General features: G+C 42.2%; 1 protein-coding gene across 1 annotated transcript in view; it reads right to left on the reverse strand.

Moving 5' to 3' along the window:
• lrch2 (leucine-rich repeats and calponin homology (CH) domain containing 2) overlaps positions 1–20,556 on the reverse strand; it is a 42,988-nt gene extending 22,432 nt beyond the window's left edge. Inside the window, exons 1-10 of the mRNA XM_015960843.3 lie at positions 20,207–20,556; positions 6,760–6,904; positions 6,408–6,534; positions 6,209–6,314; positions 4,786–4,922; positions 4,511–4,641; positions 4,318–4,405; positions 512–608; positions 292–389; positions 92–159 (exon numbers count right to left, since the gene is read on the reverse strand). Coding sequence (XP_015816329.1) covers positions 92–159; positions 292–389; positions 512–608; positions 4,318–4,405; positions 4,511–4,641; positions 4,786–4,922; positions 6,209–6,314; positions 6,408–6,534; positions 6,760–6,904; positions 20,207–20,447 — 1,238 coding nt within the window. The 5' untranslated portion in view covers positions 20,448–20,556. The remainder of the gene's footprint in view (positions 1–91; positions 160–291; positions 390–511; positions 609–4,317; positions 4,406–4,510; positions 4,642–4,785; positions 4,923–6,208; positions 6,315–6,407; positions 6,535–6,759; positions 6,905–20,206) is intronic.
• Between the last annotated feature and the right edge of the window lie 11 nt (positions 20,557–20,567).

Here is a 20,567-nt window from a genome sequence, read left to right on the forward strand (position 1 = left end):
TATTTAGTTTTGTTTCTTTGTTGCTTTCGTTTCAAGGAAAGACGTGACATTTAGATTGTTTTTTGACCTCTGCATGGAAAAGCAAACTCACCCTGACTCCTCCTTCCAGCTGTCTTTATCTTTACATTGTTGAGACATGTTAAGAACTTTCTCCAGCTCCTGAAACACACCCAGAACCGCGTTATAAAAGCACTGATGAGCCAAAACTCAATTTCCACTCAACAGTTAATCTAGATTTATAAGGATTGAGGTTAAGATCCTAAAGAAAACCAGAGACGAGTAAATAGATACCTTTATACAAGACATGTGACTGCTTTGATGTCCATCACACTCTGACAGAGCAGGATCTTCGTCGGGGTTGGGCTCTATAAAGTCATAGAGATCCTGATCTGATGGAGGGAGGAAGCATCCGCGTTCATCACATGACTCTCACATTTTAGGCACTTCATTCTACCACCCCTTGTCTCTCTTATTGCTTTCATAGGGAAATGTGATACTTATTTTGGGTAACCTTTGCAAGAGTCCATTTTGGAGAGTAGGGATAGGGCATCAGCACGGGCTGTTTCTGAAACTTGTGAGTGGAGGCTGACAGTGTCATCATCTGAGGGCTGCAGAAGAAAAGAAACAGTAAAATCAAATCATTGGCATCTGTCATGGTCTGTGTCTGCGTCTTTCCCCATGTGTCTCCTGATGTCCTCCATCCCTCTTTAGATTCCCCTTTTGTGTCTCTTAGCGCCCTCATGTGTCCTTTGTCTGCGTCTTATTTATGTGCCTTCTGTTTGTAGCCTTTCAGGTCATCCCCAGCCCCTCCAGTTGTAGCTCCGGCCTCTTTGTCCCCAGCTCGGTGTGTGTGTGTCATTCCCCAGCTTAGTGTGTGTGTGTGTGTGTGTGTGTGTGTGTGTGTGTGTGTGTGTGTGTGCGTGCGTGCGTGCGTGCGTGTGTGTGTGTGTGTGTGTCATTCCCCAGCTTAGTGTGTGTGTGTGTGTATGTCCTTCCCCAGCAGTGTATGTGTGTGTGTGTGTGTGTGTGTGTGTGTGTGTGTGTGTGTGTGTGTGTGTGTGTGTGTGTGTGTGTATGTCCTTCCCCAGCAGTGTGTGTGTGTGTGTGTGTGTGTGTGTGTGTGTGTGTGTGTGTGTGTGTGTGTGTGTGTGTGTGTGTGTGTGTGTGTGTGTGTGTGTGTGTGTGTGTGTTTGTGTGTGTGTGTGTTATTCTCCAGTAAGGTCCGGTGTCCTCCCCTGCTCCTTCCTGCTCCTCCTCCCTGATTGGTTATTGCATTCACCTGGTTCTCTCCCTACACACCTGCAGCTCATCTGCCTCCCATTATGCCCCAGTCTATTAAGCCCTGTCAGTTTCTCATTGTCTTGTCAGTTCATTGTTGTTTGTGAGCGTGATTTATTCTGTCAGTCCTCTGGTGTTTTTGGATCTCCTGATCATTTCCTGATCTTTGGATTTTGGCTCCCTGCCTTTTGGATTTATTTTTATTTTTGGACTCATCCTATAATAAAAGGATTTTCTTTATATCAACTCCTGCCTCGTGTCATCCTGGGTATCTGCATTTTGGGTCCAAACAGTCCTCTCAACGTGACAGTATCAGCCATCAGATCATCCAAGAGTCTGTACCGACGTATTAAAAGGCTGAGCCTTTCCCCAAAATTACGTACGTGGTCATTGCTTGTTTCTCGCTCACCTGCTGCTACATCCACAAGTGCACACACAACTTTAAAAAGGATTCAAACATCTTGGATTTTTCATATTTTCGTTGCCTTTTCTTTTCAAAATTAAGTCAATTTATTCCAAATATAGCAGGTACAGTAAACAAGTGCATACATGCTCAGCTCTTTCAGGCCATTAGTTGGTAGCTGGACCTTTGGGAGCCATCACAGATAGGAGTCTGTGTCAATAAGTCTCAATCAGGCCACACATCTGGACGCTGACGTTTTCTCTGTTCTTCCTTCCAACACAGCTCAACCTCTGTCAGGTAACTCAAGGATTGTTTGTGAACAGCTCTTTTCAAGTCCAGCCAAAGTTCTTGATTAGATTAAGATCTAGACTTGGACTTGGCAACTCCAGAGTGTTCACCTTGGATTTGAACCATGTGGCTCTTGCTTTGTGCTTGGGATCGTCTTCCTGGAAAGTCACATTTCTCTCGCAGACTGAGTCAGATCAAGTCCATTTCACATGGCAAAGTAATATTCCAATTTTCCCAAAAATCTTACGGATTCACTTGACTACCGTAATGACTCTAAAGATAATCTTACCAGATGATCTTGCCGTATGTGGTGTAGTAAGAGTTCTCTGGTCTGGCCAGAAGCACACTGAGATCACTCAGATCATAAATCAGGAATATTCAACGTGTTACTTTGTCTCGCCCCAATTTCAAGGACAGACGAGCTGTCTGCCTGTTGAATGTGATGGGGAGCCAATCAGAGAGCGAGATGACAGAAGAAGGCTGTATGCTCCTCCTCCGCCATGTTTGTTCACTCAGAAGTTATGATTTTTAGAGGCTTTGTGAAATTTCCCATTGGACCGAGGAATGTTCATGTTTGAAATCTGTATGCAAGCAAAACACACAGCAGAACCAAAACTGGTATGTCAGTGATTTTACTGACTGCTGGTGGGGTCTATTATGCTTCAGAAATAGTCTGAGATTTTTAAAATCATGCCTGGTGAACCAGGCAGTATCCAACAAGGTTTTGTAAGATATTTCTCTGTTCATGCTCCCTACCTCATGCTGAGAAGCATCACCAGATCATGATGCTGTCACCACAGTGATGGTGTGTTTTTGTGTAGTGTGTGTAGTGTTTTGTGTTTGCCAAATGTAGTCTGAGGAATCAGAAAGACAGAAATTCACTAGAGGACTTTAATTAAACAGCCTGCAGGCCATACTTAGGACACCTTCGGTCGAAACTTAATTTCCTTATGGATTATTCTGTTTGCCTTTCTGGGTCCAGGTGGGTTACAGCACTAGGCAGCGCTTCAGAGCTCCATAGTTTAAAACAGACTTTACAAATGTTTGATGACTAAACACTGCTGACTGAGTTATAATTAGGATGAACCAGAACAAAACAGACTGAAAGAGACCTGTTTGTTTCTTCTTATTTGTTCTGAATAGACCGTATAAATAAACAGAATTAGGTTTGTTTTATTTCTGAGCCAGGTATTTAATGTAATTTAATACCATGTATTTTATTTTCACAAGTGACCATGCAAGTCAAAACACTTCCCAAGAAAGGGAACATACCAAACAGAACTAGTCCCTGAGAGATTAACTCCAACGCAGAAAGTATTCATCACTTTTTCCACATTTTGTTATGTCAGATTTGTTTAAAAAAATAAAATCTGAGAAATCACATGCACATATGTATTTTCTCAACTTTGTTGATGCACCTTTGGCAGCAAATTGCAGTTTCAAGTCTTCTGAATTGATGTCACAAGTTTGGCATACCCGTCTGTGGGCAGTTTGGCCAATTCCTCTTTTCTGCTCCATCCGGTAAGCATCAGTGAATCTTTTATTCTCTCCAGAGATGTTCAATCAGACAAAAGTCTGGGCTGGATTTCTGCATTTGTGTTTCCTCCATCCTCCCTATTCTTCATGTTACTGCTAATGAAAAACATCCCCACAACATGATGCTGCAACTACCATGCTTCACTGTAGGGATGGTATTGGTGCCTCTCCAAACATACATGGTGCCTGGCATTCCCACCAAAGAGTTCAATCTTTGTCTCATCAATTTTGTTTCTCGTGGTCTGAGAGTCCTTCAGGTGACTTTTGGTAAACTCAAGGTGTGCTTCCATGTGCCTTTTAGGAGTGACTTCCATCTGGTTGCTCTCCTACAGGCCTGATTGCTGCAGATATATTTGTCCTGCTGGAACGTTCTCCTCTCTCCAGAGGAACATTGTCCTCTCCCTGACTTAGGGTCTTCTCCTCCAGTTTCCCCGTTTAGAATAACGTCCAGCTCTAGGAGGAGTCCTGGGAGTTTCCAAATTCTTCCACTTACTGAATTTACCTCAGGTGGACACCAGTTAAGATGCAGAAACATCTCTTGGTCAATGCAAACAGGAAGAACCTCAGTTCAATTTTGAACTTCATGGCAGAAGCCATATGTATGTATGTATATAATTTTCATGCTGTCACTGTGGGGTGTTGTGGGTAGAATTTTGAGGACAAGAACTATTTAATGGCTTTTGGAAAAAGGCTGTAACCTCAGAAAATGTGGAAAAAGCTGTGAATGCTTTAGGGATGCACTGTAGCTGCAGATTGCCTTGCAGGACATCTCTTTCACACCTGGTCACCTGCAGGACAAAGTGAACTCTGACCTCTGTTGTTGACAGCCTCTTGTCACCATTGTCACTACCGATTCCAGAGTCAGGTCCGTGGCTCTTACTGGGATAAAAATCTTCCATGCTGGAATGATCAGAAACGATAGAGGGGGAAATGCATTGAAATTACAAAGATAAGTGTAATTGTGACTAAACGCTGCGAGTCATGATCTAACAAATCTATCATTACCTATCTGTGAGCAGCTGAGGAAGGCAGCGTTTGCTGAGGGACGGCAGGTCCAACGTGTCTGGTTTCTTGTCTGTTCTGCAAGCCTGGATGTTCAAGTATTTGAATATGTGCACTTTGCCCTTCAGGCAAATCTGAAACAGAGGTATACACAGCTATTCTGAGCCTGAACAATTGCAACCAGAGAAAAAGATGTGCACTTACATCCACTAGATGGTGCAGCTGTATCAGTTTTATTTGACACGTTCCTTACAAACAGAACAAAAACAGAACCTCACCTGTGCAGGTGGAGACTGCATAGGATTGTTGTCTAAGATGATGCCCTGCAGTTGCCTGAGTTTCCTAAAAGCTGGAGGAATCTCTGTGATCTTATTGCAGGAGAAGTCGAGTCTGATGAGGGGCAGATCAGCCAGCTCTGAAAGGAGAGAGGAGATCTGGGCCTCAGCTCTGACCATGCAATCTACAACAATGTTTAAAATAGTAAGGATAGTAGTAGAAATTAAACAGTCTACTAAAATGAACCTTATTACTCCACTTATAGAGGAATAACTGAATTTTCAATAAACCTCAGAAGAAAAGGTCTTGATCACATTTCCAGGATTTAAAGCTTGACTTACTGAACTTGGCGGCTTTCGTTAATTGTATATTAAACTTTTATTCATTCCTTAGAAAACTCTAACTCTTTTCTGGTGACCATTTTCTAAAATAAAACAACTTCTTGAGAATCTCTGTCTTAAATCTAAGAGATTTTCATTTTTTTTAAATAGTCATTTTTATTCAAATTGGGGATTTTTCAGCTAAAAAGTTCATCGTTTTGCCCCAGCTTGAACGCTAACATCATCCAAGCATGAGTACAGGTCGTATTAAGTTTTTAGCAAATATGTTTTATTTTGTCTTATTTGAAAATATATAAAAGAGAAACGTTGCCTATGATGGAAAACATCAAATACTTACTTATGCAAATTAATATTAACTTGTCGCTCACACAAGATGCAATAATATCCTGAAATGTGTTTAATTGTTTTTTATTTCGACTTTTGAAACTTGCATAAAGATTTTAGGCCAACTTAATGTAGTAATATTAAAAATTTCTAATATTTCAGTAAAAACTGTGTTTTTGTAATTGTAAAGGATCAGACACAAAACAAAGACCACAACATGCCCTATAGGTTATAAATTGTAAGTAGCTTTGGATAAAAGTGTCTGCCAAATAAATAAACATAAACGTAAACATCAGCAAAATAAAATCTTTGTTCCAACTGGTGTTATTTCTAAAGAGCAATAGTTATGCAACTTTTGAGATCATTAGGAACTTGAACAAAATATTTTCCCCTGTGATACAAGTCTTCACTGTTTTATTTAGTCTGCTCATGCACACACACAAGCACACACACACACACACACAGGCGTGCATGCGTACACACTGCTCACCACCTCCACAGTAATGTCAGCAACTTTCTGCCAAGTAAAAACCTTTAGTGACATCTGTTTCAGTCTAAAATATTCTTGTTACTGATTATCACTTCTGTAATCTTTACTTCTTTGATTATGAACTCAACAGCCCTTACAAAACACATTTGATGGGTTTTGGCAGGGAGAGAGGACAAGCATCACAGCCAAAACTGTCAGCTAATGACAGGGCACTGTAAGAGCGCAAAGCACAACCGAACAAAAACTGCAACTCATGCTGGATTTACTAACCCTCGGGCAGCATGTGAAGACAGTTCTTCCTGATGTTAAGTTCCCGTAAGGCCTGGAGCCGCCCCACCTGAGCTGGCAGGACCTGGATCTCATTGCAGCTCACATCCTGCCAGCAGAAAAGAAATTAAATGAGATGGCTTTAACTGCAAACGCACAAAGATCTGATGCACACACACACACACACACACACACTGCTCACCAGTTCCATCAGCTCTTTGGCCCTACCGATCTCATCAGGGATGGAGACCAGCTTGTTGTTGCTCACTAGAAGGACTTTGAGGGGGAGGCTGAACAGGTATTTTGGCAACACTGTCAGAAGGTTTCGGCTGTGGAGGGGAAAAAGTTGACCTACATTTAGATCAGTGTCAGACACACCGGGAATTGAGGTTCTGCAAAAGAGGAAACGTCACTCTTTCATGTGAGCTAGTTTTTGGTATTTGTGCAGCAAAAGCAGAACATGAACCTCTACGGAGACAGAGCACTGGAAGCTGAGGAACTGAACAGGAATTCAGCAAAAAAATTATAAAGCAGATATTTCAGTGATAGCTCACCTGATATCAAGATAGGTCAGCATCTGCAGGTTGATGATGGCTTCTGGGATGCATTTGATGCAGTTGTGGTAGAGGTTGAGAGACTCGAGGGGGGCGAACAGACACACTTCTGGGGGAATTTCTGTCAGATGATTCTTGGATAAATCTGTAATGAGATGAAACAGAAACTAAGAAATGTGTTCACTTTAAATACGATATGTCTGAACTTTATCCACAGTGTCTGATTTGGGTACAAGAAACCACAATCGATACATTCAGAGGATTGTTTCTAACATCAAACGAGTCTAAAGTTACGGTCTCAACCTCTGGATGTCTGAGTGCTGTTGGTATTATGATACCTCCGCATTTCACCCAACAACCTGGGAGTGGTACCATGCTTATTTACTTATTAAATTGTCTCCTTTTCACTCTAATTGAGAACAAAACATCTGAAAAACATCAGATCTTCTTCATTTGTCTGCAAATGATCGGCATATTTACTTTGTTATTGTCCAAAAAGGTCACATGGTGTTCGAGTCCCAGAACTGAGAGGGTTGGAAGTAGATTCATTTCTGAATGATTTATTTTTTATATTTTTAAGTTTTCTGTGGAAATAATGAAAAAAAATTAATATCTTATCTGTTTTAGCTCTTTGAATAACCTTAGTTAGAAAAAAAATAATAAAAGAAATTGGTCCTGGTTGGATTGACAAGCTAATGGCTAGTCTTGGCATGGCCAATTCATGTGATTTCTGTTTTTAAAAAGAACACACTGGTGTTTAGCACTACCTCATATCCTTTGGCAATTCAGGTTTCCTATTCAGGCAGAGGCAGTCCAGGAATTATACCTGATGGGAGGGATGAGTGTACCGTTACCATGTTCATGTTTCAAAGCTAGCTTGTGCTGTAGATTTGCTATTCATACTTTAAAGGAGACCTGTTATAATTATTTTTTTAAGATATAATAGTCCTATGGTCTATTTAAAACATTTTTATGAAATTCTTTGCATAAATTCCTTTTCACATGAAGCAAACCCAACACTGTTATTTTTGTCATTTTCAGTATCTTCCAGAATGAGCTGTTTCAGGGCTCTGTCACTTTAAGAAAACACGCTGTAGCTGGCCACACCCACCCCTCCCCCACTCAGGCTATTGACCCTTTGCACGTGACTTCACGCCACTCATAGGACCGCCCCCTTTGCCATGATTTTTGGAAAAGAGATTGTTTACACATGTTCTAATTCCAGTGAAGTTGGTCCAAAAAAGCCAGTTTGTAGCCTTTCATAGCTTTTATTGAGTTGACTTCACAGTAAAATGGTAGCAGCTTGCTGCGCTGTTGGCTGCACTAACAGACAAGGATGTAAAGTCAACTTATTTCTTTTTTTTTTTTTTCCAAATACTTTGATGGAGACTGAAGGCAGAGATAAACTGCAGCGATCAATCAAATTGACTAGCAGCCCTCAAAGTATCTTGGGATTTGCAGAGAACATGTTTTTACCAGGTAAGATTAACATTCGTATATTTCATGAGGAAAACAGGGACAGGGATAAATGTGATGTTATTATATCGATAATCCTAATGGATGGATATTTAACCACGGAGGACACATGGTATCGTCCATTGTAGTGAAATGAGAGATAATTATTTACAATATTATAATGCCAATGTATGATTACATGTGTTAAAATTATGTTATTTATTTAGTATGAGCATCGCCGTTCAGAGATATCTGGTCTCATCCCAGTGTGAGAGCAGCAGCTGAGCCCGATAACACCACCAGCAACAAAACCAGTAGGGATCTAGACTTCTTTTTTAAATCAGCTTCGGTGTAAAAGTGAAGTGCTCTTTATAACATATTTTAAATCCAGCGGGGTGAATTTCGCCTAAGTCAGCAACATGTTTACATCGGTGAACAGCCGCGAGAACTTAAGCTAACGTTCGTAAGCTAGTTAACATACACCTCTCTATGAGCCCCGCCTAGGTGCGCTACTTCTTCTGATAACTGAACTGGGCTTGAACTAGTTGAAGGAATGCTTGTGTTGCATAAAAAACAACAACAAAAACAATTTCAGGCTCTACATGTGTCGCTCACTGTTTACATGCTTTTGCCAACCAATATATTAGATCCACGTGACGTAGGTGCAAAGGGACAACTAGCTGAGATGCTCCGATATCTGGGAGAAGCTCAAAGTAGATTCACTACTACTCTCTCTAATTTCCACATTTGTGACATCACAAATGAGGACCTTTCGAAGCGGTTTGTTTTAGGCGCATAATTCCTAAAACCAAGCACTGACAGAAAGCGGAATGATTTTTTAATGTTTGTCTACAGTAGAGAGCCGTGGCAGCACAACATGATACAAAAGGTGAATTTTGCATATTATGTCTTTTTTTAAGTTCATATTGTACCTGAAATACCAATTTATTAACAAATGTAGAGCAGTCTAGAGTTCACATGAACCACTTTGTTACTAGCCTCACCCTAACTATCTATAAGCTCATCTGTCTAATCAGAATTTACCTCTGTTCCTCCTAAATGAATCTCTCCCATTAGGAGTAGGGTTAGGATTTAATGTAATAAAACTTATAATCAGGCCATCAGACCCATCAGTCTATTTAACCAGATACTACAAAATTCATATGTTAACATTTTTAATTTTCAGTAGTCAGGGACAGATCTGTTCATTTAAATAATATCTCAGTTATAGATAGTTGGCTGAGTCAAAATCACCTCATTTTCCAGTAGAGTGAGAAAGGCTCGGGAAAATCCCACTCTAAAATATCTTTGTGAGTAAAGTAATCTGGCATACTGACACGAGGTAAATTATAAAACCGAAACGAGACACTTAATGTGTGAGTCAGAAGCAATAACTGCCGGACCTTCGCTGATGGGCTTTCAGTGACATCAGTGTCATGCTTTTAGGCACAGAGAGAGGGTGGGGGTTGGGGTGACACTGATATGACTTTAATCTGGCAATAGAGGTTGTGGGTGCACACCAATTACATGCTGGTGGTGAGAGGAGTGGGCTGAGCCTGAAAGACTCTGTGTGTGTGTGTGTGTGTGTGTGTGTGTGTGTGTGTGTGTGTGTGTGTGTGTGTGTGTGTGTGTGGTGTTGACTGTACAAATGTGCTCCAACCAGAAATGAACCAATAAGCCAGTTTTTCTGTTTTACGGTGAAGCTTCAAACCAGATTCAGTTAAAAATAAAAAATACTTTAAAACTAAAACATCACAGACCGATTAATATTTTAGGAGTTTCTGACAGGTGCTTTGCTAATTAGCTTTTTGCTTGTTATTTGTTTTTACCTTGCAGCAAATGTGTGGATTTCACAAAAAGAACTACATGTATCCGTTAATAAACTAAAAACCTTTTGAATAAATGGCTGAACGCACCCTTACAACAGGGACAAGGTTAAGTAAATGAAATTAACTGTTGGGAATATTAACTTATCAGTAATAAATATGAATAATAAATGTATTATTTTATTATTTCCAGCAGCATGGTAGCACTGTTGTTTCGCAGCAGGAATGCTGCAGGTTTGAGTCCCTGCTGCAGTTTTTTTTTGCATGGGGTTAGGTTGGGGGGATCCTTTTGGGGGAATTTCTTCATAAGAATTGGGGTACCAGGTCCTCTGATATGAGCTGTTAGGTCCCTGTACCACCGGTGTCAGAGCTTGGTCCGCATTACCGGCAGTAAGTCAGGCTCGTGTCTGGTGAGAGTTGGACTCCACCAGGACTGCCATTTGTCACCAGTTCTGTTCAGAACTTTTATGGATTTCTAGGTGTAGCCAAGGTGTTGAGGGGATCTGTTTTGGTGGCCTGAGGATCAGGTCTCTGCTTTTTGCAAAGGATGTGGTCCTGTTGGCTTCATCAGAACGTGATCTTCGGCTCTCACTGGAGCAATGTGAAGCAGCTGGGTTGAGAATCAGTTCCTCTAAATGCAAGACCATGGTCTTGAATCGGAAAAGGGTAGAATGCCTCATATGGGTTAGGAATAAGGTCCTGCATCTTATTATTTAAAAACCACAAAGACTAGAAAGTTAATGCGAGCAGGTTTAATTTTTAAGACATTTAGAACATTTTTAAGAATGTTAATATAGAAACTAATGGGTCAGGTCACTAGACATAAGGGCAGCTCCACATTTGCATCTGTTTCTGATTGGGAAACATTTACCAATCAAACTATTTTACCAGGAACAGTAGAATATTGTGATGTGATTAAACATTTGCAAGTGTTATAAATTATTTGTGTGACAAATTATATTCAATCGCATATATGTAGCTTACTTGGAATGAGCTCATGCAACGACAATCTGATGGTTAATAAATCAGCTGCCTTTTAGGAGGATATTAAAGTTTATTTGCATGGGGAGGACAAATCCAAAAGAGCAGGTGCTTCAACAAATTATCAAACTGTAAATAATTCACAATTTTTATTGATTTAATGGACTTTATAAAGCTCTGCCCATTAAAATATTTTATATGCAAATGAAGTCAAGATGTTTGGCCTAGATGAGAAACCTGGAGAGCGTAAGAGGTACACTTGCTGCTAACCCTTGTTCACAGCATTTTATTCCTTAGGGTTGTAAAATCACTCACCCAAAATGTTTCCATTAACACAAACACACACAGACACACGAAAAAAGATTTTGACTTTGTCATGATTCAGAATAAGTGACTCTTAAGCAGACACAGCACACTCAGACTCAAACAACTTTTTCTTAACAGTTTATTTTCTTCTGTATCAGAGGAATCGAGAGACCAAGAGGAAGCAAGGATTCGAGGAGGATAATCACTGGAAAAGGTAGGTATGGCGAGTACGTGTAGAAACAAACTGAGAGTTCTTTAGCAGGATTAATTTGAATTGATAACTCTGCGGAGGGACCGGTCCTGAGGGAGAGGTGAGTATTCTGGATGGCTGAAGTTTGTGAGAGCTGCACAGCGATTTAGTGGTGTGTTCTTTCCACAGGAGAACCGAGCGGCTTGGCAGAATCCAGTGCTGAAGCTTTTGCAGCGGTGGAGAGAGGAGCAGCCACACTTGGGGAGACGGACATCCAAACAGTGAAGACCTGGAGAGGAGAACTTGGGTGTATGAACCGACGAGGAACTTCCTGGGTCTTTCAAAGCCGTGGAAGAGATTGCACTCCACTAAGGAAATCAGGTGATGTCCGTCTGGTGTTCCACTCCTCCTAAATACTGCTGCCTTGATGAGGTAATTGGCTCCAGCTAGGACCACTCAGCACCTGGGAAAAGAAAGGAACAGCTACACCTGCTGGATCCTGACACTTTTTGTCTGTTTTCAGTTAACAAAGCCTGACAAGAGCAGCTTCTGTCTAAATAATTGACATACATACATATATATATATATATATATATATATATATATATATATATATATATATATATATATATATATATATATATATATATATAGACAATGGGTTTCCATAGGCTCCAATAACACGTTTTTGAGGAAAAATCAGAGGTGGCCACCAACGCTATTTTGACCGTGTCACAGGTTCCGTCAAGCCCAGACAATTCCACAAAAGGGAAGAGAGGTGGAGCTGAGGGTGGGGCTGTAAGGCTGGGATCAACTGACGACATCCGGTCAAACTAGCTACAAGCTAACCTGTAGCTAACCCAAAGCTAACGCGGAGGTGGGAGCTAAGCTAATGGAGATAGCTATCTACCGTAAATCCTCTAATATTCTCCTACCATCTTTATGCAGATGACATACAACTGTACATCTCCTATAAGCCCCATGAGATGTCTAAGCTGCAGCTGTTACACACCTGCTTAGACTCTATCAAAGCCTGGATGGCTGGGAGCTTTCTTCAGCTGAATGAAGATAAGACTGAGATCCTCATCTGTGCCCCAGACAAGCTGGTTCCCAAAGTCAGAGACTCTCTTGGTCTGCTTGCTTCCCACACCAAACCTTCCGTCAGGAATCTTGGCGTGACCTTTGACCCAGCTCTCACCCTGGATTCTCAAGTCAGTTCTCTTGTTCGCTCTTCCTTCTTCCATCTCAGGAACATTGCTAAGCTGAGTCCCCTTCAGTCCCGCTCTGAACTTGAGACAGTTCTCCACACCTTCATCTCCTCACGCTTAGACTACTGCAACTCTCTTTTCACGTGTCTGAGCAGAACCTCCCCGAACCGTCTACAGGTGGTTCAGAATGCCTGTGCTTGGCTTCTGACCAAGTCCTCCAAACACACCCACATCACCCCGCTTCTCCTCCAGCTTCACTGGCTGCCACTCAACTTCAGGGTTCATTTCAAGATCCTGGTTCTGGTCTATAGGGCCTTACATGGACAAGCACCATCTTACATTGGTGATCTTCTTAGTCCCTACACCCCCAGCAGGTCCCTGAGGTCCAGTGATCAAAGCCTACTGGTTGTGCAGCACCAGGCTAAAGACCAAAGGTGACAGATCATTTGCTGCTGTGGCCCCCAGACTCTGGAACTCTCTCCCCCTGAGCCTGAGATCAGTGGACTCAGTGGTCTCCTTTAAAAAGCAGCTGAAGACTCACTTGTTCAAGCTGGCTTTTGTATGACCTTCATCACCACTCTCGTTATTCTGCTCTCCCCACCTATTCCACGGTCCTCAGGATCTACTGATTTCCCTCTTTCCCATTCACTCTCTCTCCTTCTTAACATTTTTTCTTTTAAACCCCAATTGCCTATTTTTGCTCATTTTAAATATATTTTTAAACATTTTCTAAATGCTTTTTTATATTTTTACTTTTTTTTTTGTGAAGCGCCTCGTGATTTTTATCTTGAGAGGCGCTATAGAAATTATATTTTCTTCTTCTTCTTCTTCTAATGGCCTGTATTCAATTAAAGGCCGGGTATCACATTTTGGCGGTATGGTGTCGGCGGAAGTGAATAATGGCCGTTTTTTTTTTATTGTGGCTAGGTGGACGTACTGAAGCCACGCATTTCTCTACTGTCTCTAAAAATATAAAACTTGAAAATAATTTCTCTTTTGTTTCATTGTTTGTCCCTAAAACAAGCCGTTTCAAAAAGTCCCCATTAGTGATGTCACAAAAAGGCGAATAAGCATAGAACCACCTTTCACATGCAAGAGAGCCCCTCCCAGATAACAGACATTCTCAGATATTAGCGGTCTGAGCAGCGAATGGGTGCAAATGGGTTGATTCTGTTTACAAACGTGAAACTTATTGCTGTGTTTACTTTCATTTTCAATATAGTTCTCCGGTCAGAGCTCTGCAGTAACTCCACACGTGATCATGACACCTTACTCTGTTGCACCAGGAAATACAGATCCATAGGCATTTCTACTAGTGTTGATGAGCTATGGCAGCCATCTTGAATCAGGTTGACTCCAAAAGTTGATTCTTTGCAGACATACGTCCAGTGGTGCTTTTCTGAAAGTTTCATTAAAGTCTGTCCAGTTTATGAGATATTTAGCTACCAAACAAACAACACCGGTCCTCGAGCACCAGGGTTCCCCACGCCTGTGTTATATGAACCGTGACAGAGCTGACAGGCCCTTTATCTCTACCCATGGCCCGAGCTCTGACGGTGTTCAGTAAGCAGAAGTGAGAGGCCGACCATGAAACAGCCAGTAGCACGAAGGGAAATGAAGTCAAGAGGTTAAAGGAAGCAGAAATTACCAGATGAGGAACGAGCAAATCAGAGGTCACGGGGTGTATTCACTCTCCATTAATAGTGAATTCTGCCTCTCCCTGAGGCCTGATGGTGTAACCCAGCTGTACTCAGACAACTCCCCCACCTCCCTCATCCGCCCTACCCAACATGCAACTGGGGATTCTTCTGCAGCAGAGGAATCATGAGGGTCGATGATGAGGGCAGAAGCAGAAAGGGGGATTCTTTGTCCGTCTCTGTTCCTTTCTCCCTCCTTTCCAGCCCGTGCACCATCTGCAGGCTGCAGCGGGTCTTTAATCCACCTGCTGGCTGCCTGGAGCTCCCACAGGACAAGGCAGACAAGCAGTCCATCAAAGATCCACACCACTGCACCCTCATACTATATCAGCAATCCATTCATTCATGTTGGAAGTGCAGATGATGCCTCCTCTTCCCGTGACACAGCAAGATCTACACTAATAGACATCCTGCTGAGTTACAGAGCAAATAACAATCTGCAATCCTCTATCGCTCTCCTTACTGGAAGATGCTTCATAGTGATTTTAAACGGGGAATGTTTAAATCCATTAAGTCTTAATGCAACACTGCATCACATAAAGTGCAATATATATTAGCATCAAAGGAAAAACTGTAAAAGGAAAGTGCACCCTGCAGCAGACGTGACCAGGATGTCTGGCTGACACGGTTTGGACAACATCTGAAGTCAAGCGGTGTCTTCCAACGGGGCGTCCTATTTGTGGACGGAGGTAGCTGTTGGTGTGGAGGCTGGAATGACTGAAGCACGCTGACTGTGTAACAACAGGGCTTTGGTCAGCGTGCAGATCCGTTTCACCTTGTGAGGAGGTGGTGTCTAGGTGCTTGTTCTCTCTGTCAGACATTAACCAGGTTCAAGTGGAGTCCACATGTTCTTCCTCTAAAACTATTAGATGTGTTTTGTAAAATAAAATAAAACACTTTTTAGTTTTGATCTTTTTCTGTGCTTCAGGCATGTGCATTTCATATTATTATTCAGGCATTATCACTTGTAAGTCGCTTTGGACAAAAGCGTCTGCTAAATACATAAACATAAACATGTGGCCCACCAGGCCCACACACCAAATGCAAAGGCTTTGCACGAGTCCGGATCAATCTCCCATTCCGAAAAAAGAAAAATGACGCAGGCAATGGATTGATTTGAAAGGAAGTTCTGCAGAAAAATCTTAATTATCCACAAATATACAGTAATTCAAGAAGTCCAGGACTAGACTGGCCACCAGCAGAAGAAACGCTGATGACTGACTCAAGGTGTAGAGCCAGTAGAAACGCCTGAGTCCAAATCAGCTGAAAGAAAGAACCTCAGACCGGACTTCAGAAGACTGGAAACATCGTTACCATGCCCAGACATGAATGTATACACTTTTTTAAATAAAAAATACATAACACACCCTTTATTTTAAATGGCTCAAACAAAGGACTTAGTGCTATAACATTAAATTCCACACAAAGCAAATTTCACTCTTTCAGTGTTTCTTTTACTGACAAGCTGTTGAGGCGTTCCAACCAGACTGTCAGAAAATCACCTGATTTCATCAAAAGAAGCAAGTTTCTCAAGGATGAGTGCTACATCTGCAAATCTCTCAGGCACTGCTGTGAGGCTTTTGGGAGATATTTTTGGACAGAAGAGTAACAATCATGTTTAAACTCAGACAAAGAAGAAAACAGCAGGAAGCCGTTTCCTGCTGAAGATTCAGGACATCAGTGGATCTTTATACGTTCTTTGAAAATCCAGCATTATAGAACCTTTTCCTATATTCCCATTTGTTTATTTGGAAAAATGATTAATTATTGAAATCTTATCTAATATAAATCTTCCTGAACAGCCTCTGTTTGGAGAAATGGAGCATATGTCTAACAGTACTGCAGAGCTGTAAAGGCTGGTTTACACATTTCTGTCAGCAAGTTTACGCTCACACACACACACACACACACACACACACACACACACACACACACACACACACACACACACACACACACACACACACACACACACCACACACACACACACGTACTGACGGAGAAGTCTTCCTTTTATACTTCTCCGCTGGTACGTCAGTGTTGCAAAGCAGTTCTCCGCCAGGACAGCAGAGGGCGTAGCGCTTCTCTGGGGTATCCTGCCATCATTGCAGTCACCTCTCTAGTGTGTTTATATTGTGTTTATGTATTTCAGAGACTTTTAACACAAACAAATTTGTCCTCCACTCCTCCATGTTGTCACCATCCCAATGGTATATATGTCGATGATCCCAACACGTTTCCTGTCACAAATCAAATGTTTGCTGTGTATCTTTGTTCTCCTTCAGCCATGGGCATTAATGTTTATATTGTCTGACTTTTCTGCAAAACGTTTTTCAATCTGCTCCATGTCTGTCGCTAGATATGTTCGGCTCTCATTTTATTTTTATGGGGGAGTGGCGGTGCTGTTGACAAAGTTAAAGGAGGCGGTGTTAATCACAGGCTTCTGGTCTCCATTGCATTCAATAGATATTTAGAAAAGTGGGCTCTACTCTGTCTGTCCTTGTGTGCCAGTTGGAGAGCCCTTGCGATGATGGATGATGACGTTGAGGTCTCCGTACCTACTGGGATGGAGAGGCATAACTTAGGGCCTTGATATACTTGCTGTTTGACGATGCGAACGCATGTTTAAAATAGCTGCCATGCATTACTTGCGCCATTTGTGCGCGTCCCCCGAAATTAACACAACGTGTCCGAACGCTACAATATACCAGTAACCAGTAGGTGGAGGAAACAAAACGAGCAAGACACACTCACCATGGTGACTCCATCTCTGGTTTAGAGGTCTTTGATGCCATCTTTGATACAGCTACCGTGTCATGAACTCAAACTTAATCAGTTACCGATCTCTTCTATTGACGCAAATATATAAATATATATAGGCCATAATAATCCCCTTTCAATATCAGCCATAAGCAACAATGTTCTTTAAAAATTGGTATTGGCTTAAAAAAAACATATCGGTCGGCCTCTAATCAGAACCATAACCAGCGACACAGATGTCCCTCTGCTACTGGATTCACCAACAGAACAACTTCTGTCCTTCTCAACTCCTTGGACTGGTGAATTAGTTCACCTATTATGCCACTCTAGTCGCTCTAGTCTGTTCATAAACATGTCATGTTGAAAATACTATTAACGTTTCTGTTTTTGCCCCCAACCCATTTTATTCCTATGTATTTTTTATAAATGACTGTTTGCCATGATGCGTCTAGTTGGTAATAAAGTTCAGCTCGATTCAGTTTTGCTCAAACATGCAGAAACATCAATGGAGAAAAGCCTCATCACAATAAATTCACAACAATCAATTCACTGCACTTGCACAAAACTAGTTACAAGACAAAAACACGGTAGGGATCTGGTTATTGAACTATATGTAAAACTTGCTTTTTGTAGATCTCTGCTGCTCTGCATCACTCGGCTACGAGCAAACAGGACGACGTACTGAAGAATAAAAACATGTCAGCTTTTTTTGTTCCTGCAGTTTTAAAAAAGTGCTTTTTCTGATCTCCACGCTTTCTCAAAACAAGTGTAACGCTTATGTAATTCATGTTCTTTAGAATAAACTTTGAAATAAAACTTATTTGAAAAGGCTAAAAATGTATGTGAAAATGTGAAACTCTGTCTTATTTTCAAAGGAGCCCTGCGACGTGAGTCGGGCGTCTTCATGCCGGTAAATGCACAGTGGTGCTCTCCGTATTTCCGCTGGTCCTTAACAAAACAAACCATCCCAGCTCCAGTCTCGTCCTTGTGGAGAGACTGACGAGCGTTAAAACTTCTGAGGAATGTGATGACAGCGTAGTGTGAAATGTGCTTTAATCAAGTCTCAGCAAGTAAAAGTGCATCATTTATGTGCTCTGTTTCACCTGTTTAAACATGCTCGAGGCTAATCCGTTTGGCTGCAAACTCCTAAAGCAAGCGCCGTCGTTTTTCCCCGCATTCATTTTTACCACAAATTCAAAGTTTCATTCTAAAATGTTTATTATGAGAAGTTTGGAGATTTTGGCTCAATTTCAGAATCTGATCAGTCCCGTTTATAGTTGTATACAAATAGATGAGAATAAAATCTTAAACAAACCAGAATCATGGGGTTTTATGCAGCTACTCTCCGCTTTTCTCTACAGGTGAACAACACCTGTGAGTGTTAACACACCAGCAGCAGCTCAGTCTGAGGGGTGTGTTTCCACTGGGGAAGGTATGGCAAGCTGGGGCATGCTGGGATATTAACCAGAACACCTCCACCGAGTCGTTCCTCTGACTCGAGCAACAGGACTGTGGGTTTGAGCGTTTACTTGTGAGGAAACGAAGACAAACTGCCAAAAACACACAGCAACCACACACACACACACACACACAAGTTAGACGGCCTGTCTGCCTTTAAGGAGGAAATGAAACCAATTCTAAAGGCTGAAGGGAGTTCACTGATGTCCAGGAACATTAAAGAAATGTGAAACCTGTCCAATTCAGTTGGGTCTGTGAGGCGAGGATCTCTAAGAGTGACTTCCCTTTAACCAGTGCAACCATTGTTCTATTTACTAAAACACAGAGACGAGAACAGAAAGTGAAAACACAGCAGCTTTTCCACCAACAGGAAATCGCTGCCTGATCACAGCTGTGGCCTCAAGGAAGAACAATCTAGACAGTAAAATGTTTATTTTAGTCTTAAGTGTGTATTTTTATCACAAAAATCCTCTGAATGACACGACCGCCACTCAAGCCAGGATTAGTCTTGAGGGAATGGAGGCACATTATTATTTCTGGGGACATCCTTTCTGCCTGATGGTGAACGTGTGCTTGAATCATCAGTCATTTTCAGTAGAAAGGGGGGAGTAAATGAGTCCGGGCTCCAGGCTAGACCCGTCAGAGACTCTTTAAAGGGCTGCCATGTGGACACTGTGGAGGAGGAGGCAGTCACTCTCATCTTGGTAATAATAATTAATGTTAATAATGCTGGAGTCATAGAAGCCACTAAAGTCGCCTGATCTTAAAACCACACAGTGATTTTCATCCCATCATCGCCTCTCAGCATTAGATGATGTAAAACTTCCTCTGAGGAACACAAGGCCTTTAATAATCTATTATCAAACCCACTTTCATGTGTCTTGCAGCAAGCTTTAGTGTCATAAGCCCCCTGCTACACCAGCACCCTTAATAAAACTTAGTGTGTATGACCTGACCCTGATAAGGCCTCCTTAAGAGGACGTGACTGACCTATTGACTGGCTGCAGTATAAGGTCACCTGCTGCAGAGAGATGCATTCTAACAAATCCAAAGAAGAGCTTAGCAGCTTCTGCACATTACACCCTGTTCTTCAGACTGGGAGCTTTTGTCTGAAGAGTCATAAAAACGGTTTATTACACGATGCATGGTGAAAATAGTTTCCAGAAAGAAGGTAGTTTGTTTAAATGTTGTTGTTTTTTTCTTTTTTATACAAATATTTCATTCATTGAGCCTCAGCTCTCTCAGGTTGCCAAATCAAATGAATCTCTGGCTGAGTGGGTGCGCCTGCTGTCTCATTCATGAGTCTCCAGGGGAGCCCCTGAAAGCTGCGGGCTTCGCCCCAATAAACAGTCGAACTGAACCACTGGTGCCGGGTGTGACCCACAATCACAGCCAGGATGCTGTGTTTTAACAGGAGTCGGTGCGGAGGAGAGGACGCCCGATCCTCGTAAATGTCACACGTTGCGCCCCTCACACATAATGAGATAAAATACAGAATCCACGCACCATGCGAGCGCGCTGCGTGCACGAGCCCCGCATATCTGATTCACGGTCATTTCGACCCACCTGCTTGTGTGGTATCGGTCAGGTCGTAGCTCAGCCCCGGGTACTCCCTCAGCTTCCTGCCGCTCAGGTTCAGGATCCCCGAGCTGACTGCATCCTCCAGAGCCCGGTCCAGGCTGCGGGCGGTGTGGTGCTGCTGCTGCTGCTGGTACTGGCTGATGGCCGGGCTCCAGTGGGGTCCGCCGGGGTACTCCTGGCTTTGTGGAGAAGTGACAGCACCCACACCTCCCTGAACGGACGCCATTTTTGTAAAAAAATGAAATTACTCATAGAATAATAAAGAGCGTACCGCGGCCGTTTCTCCGCCCATGCGCACACAGACAGGAGGCGTTCCCAGGACGGACGCTAGGGGGCGGACTTCTAA

This window comes from Nothobranchius furzeri, chromosome 10 (assembly GCF_043380555.1).
Source record: "Nothobranchius furzeri strain GRZ-AD chromosome 10, NfurGRZ-RIMD1, whole genome shotgun sequence".
NCBI lineage: Eukaryota > Metazoa > Chordata > Actinopteri > Cyprinodontiformes > Nothobranchiidae > Nothobranchius > Nothobranchius furzeri.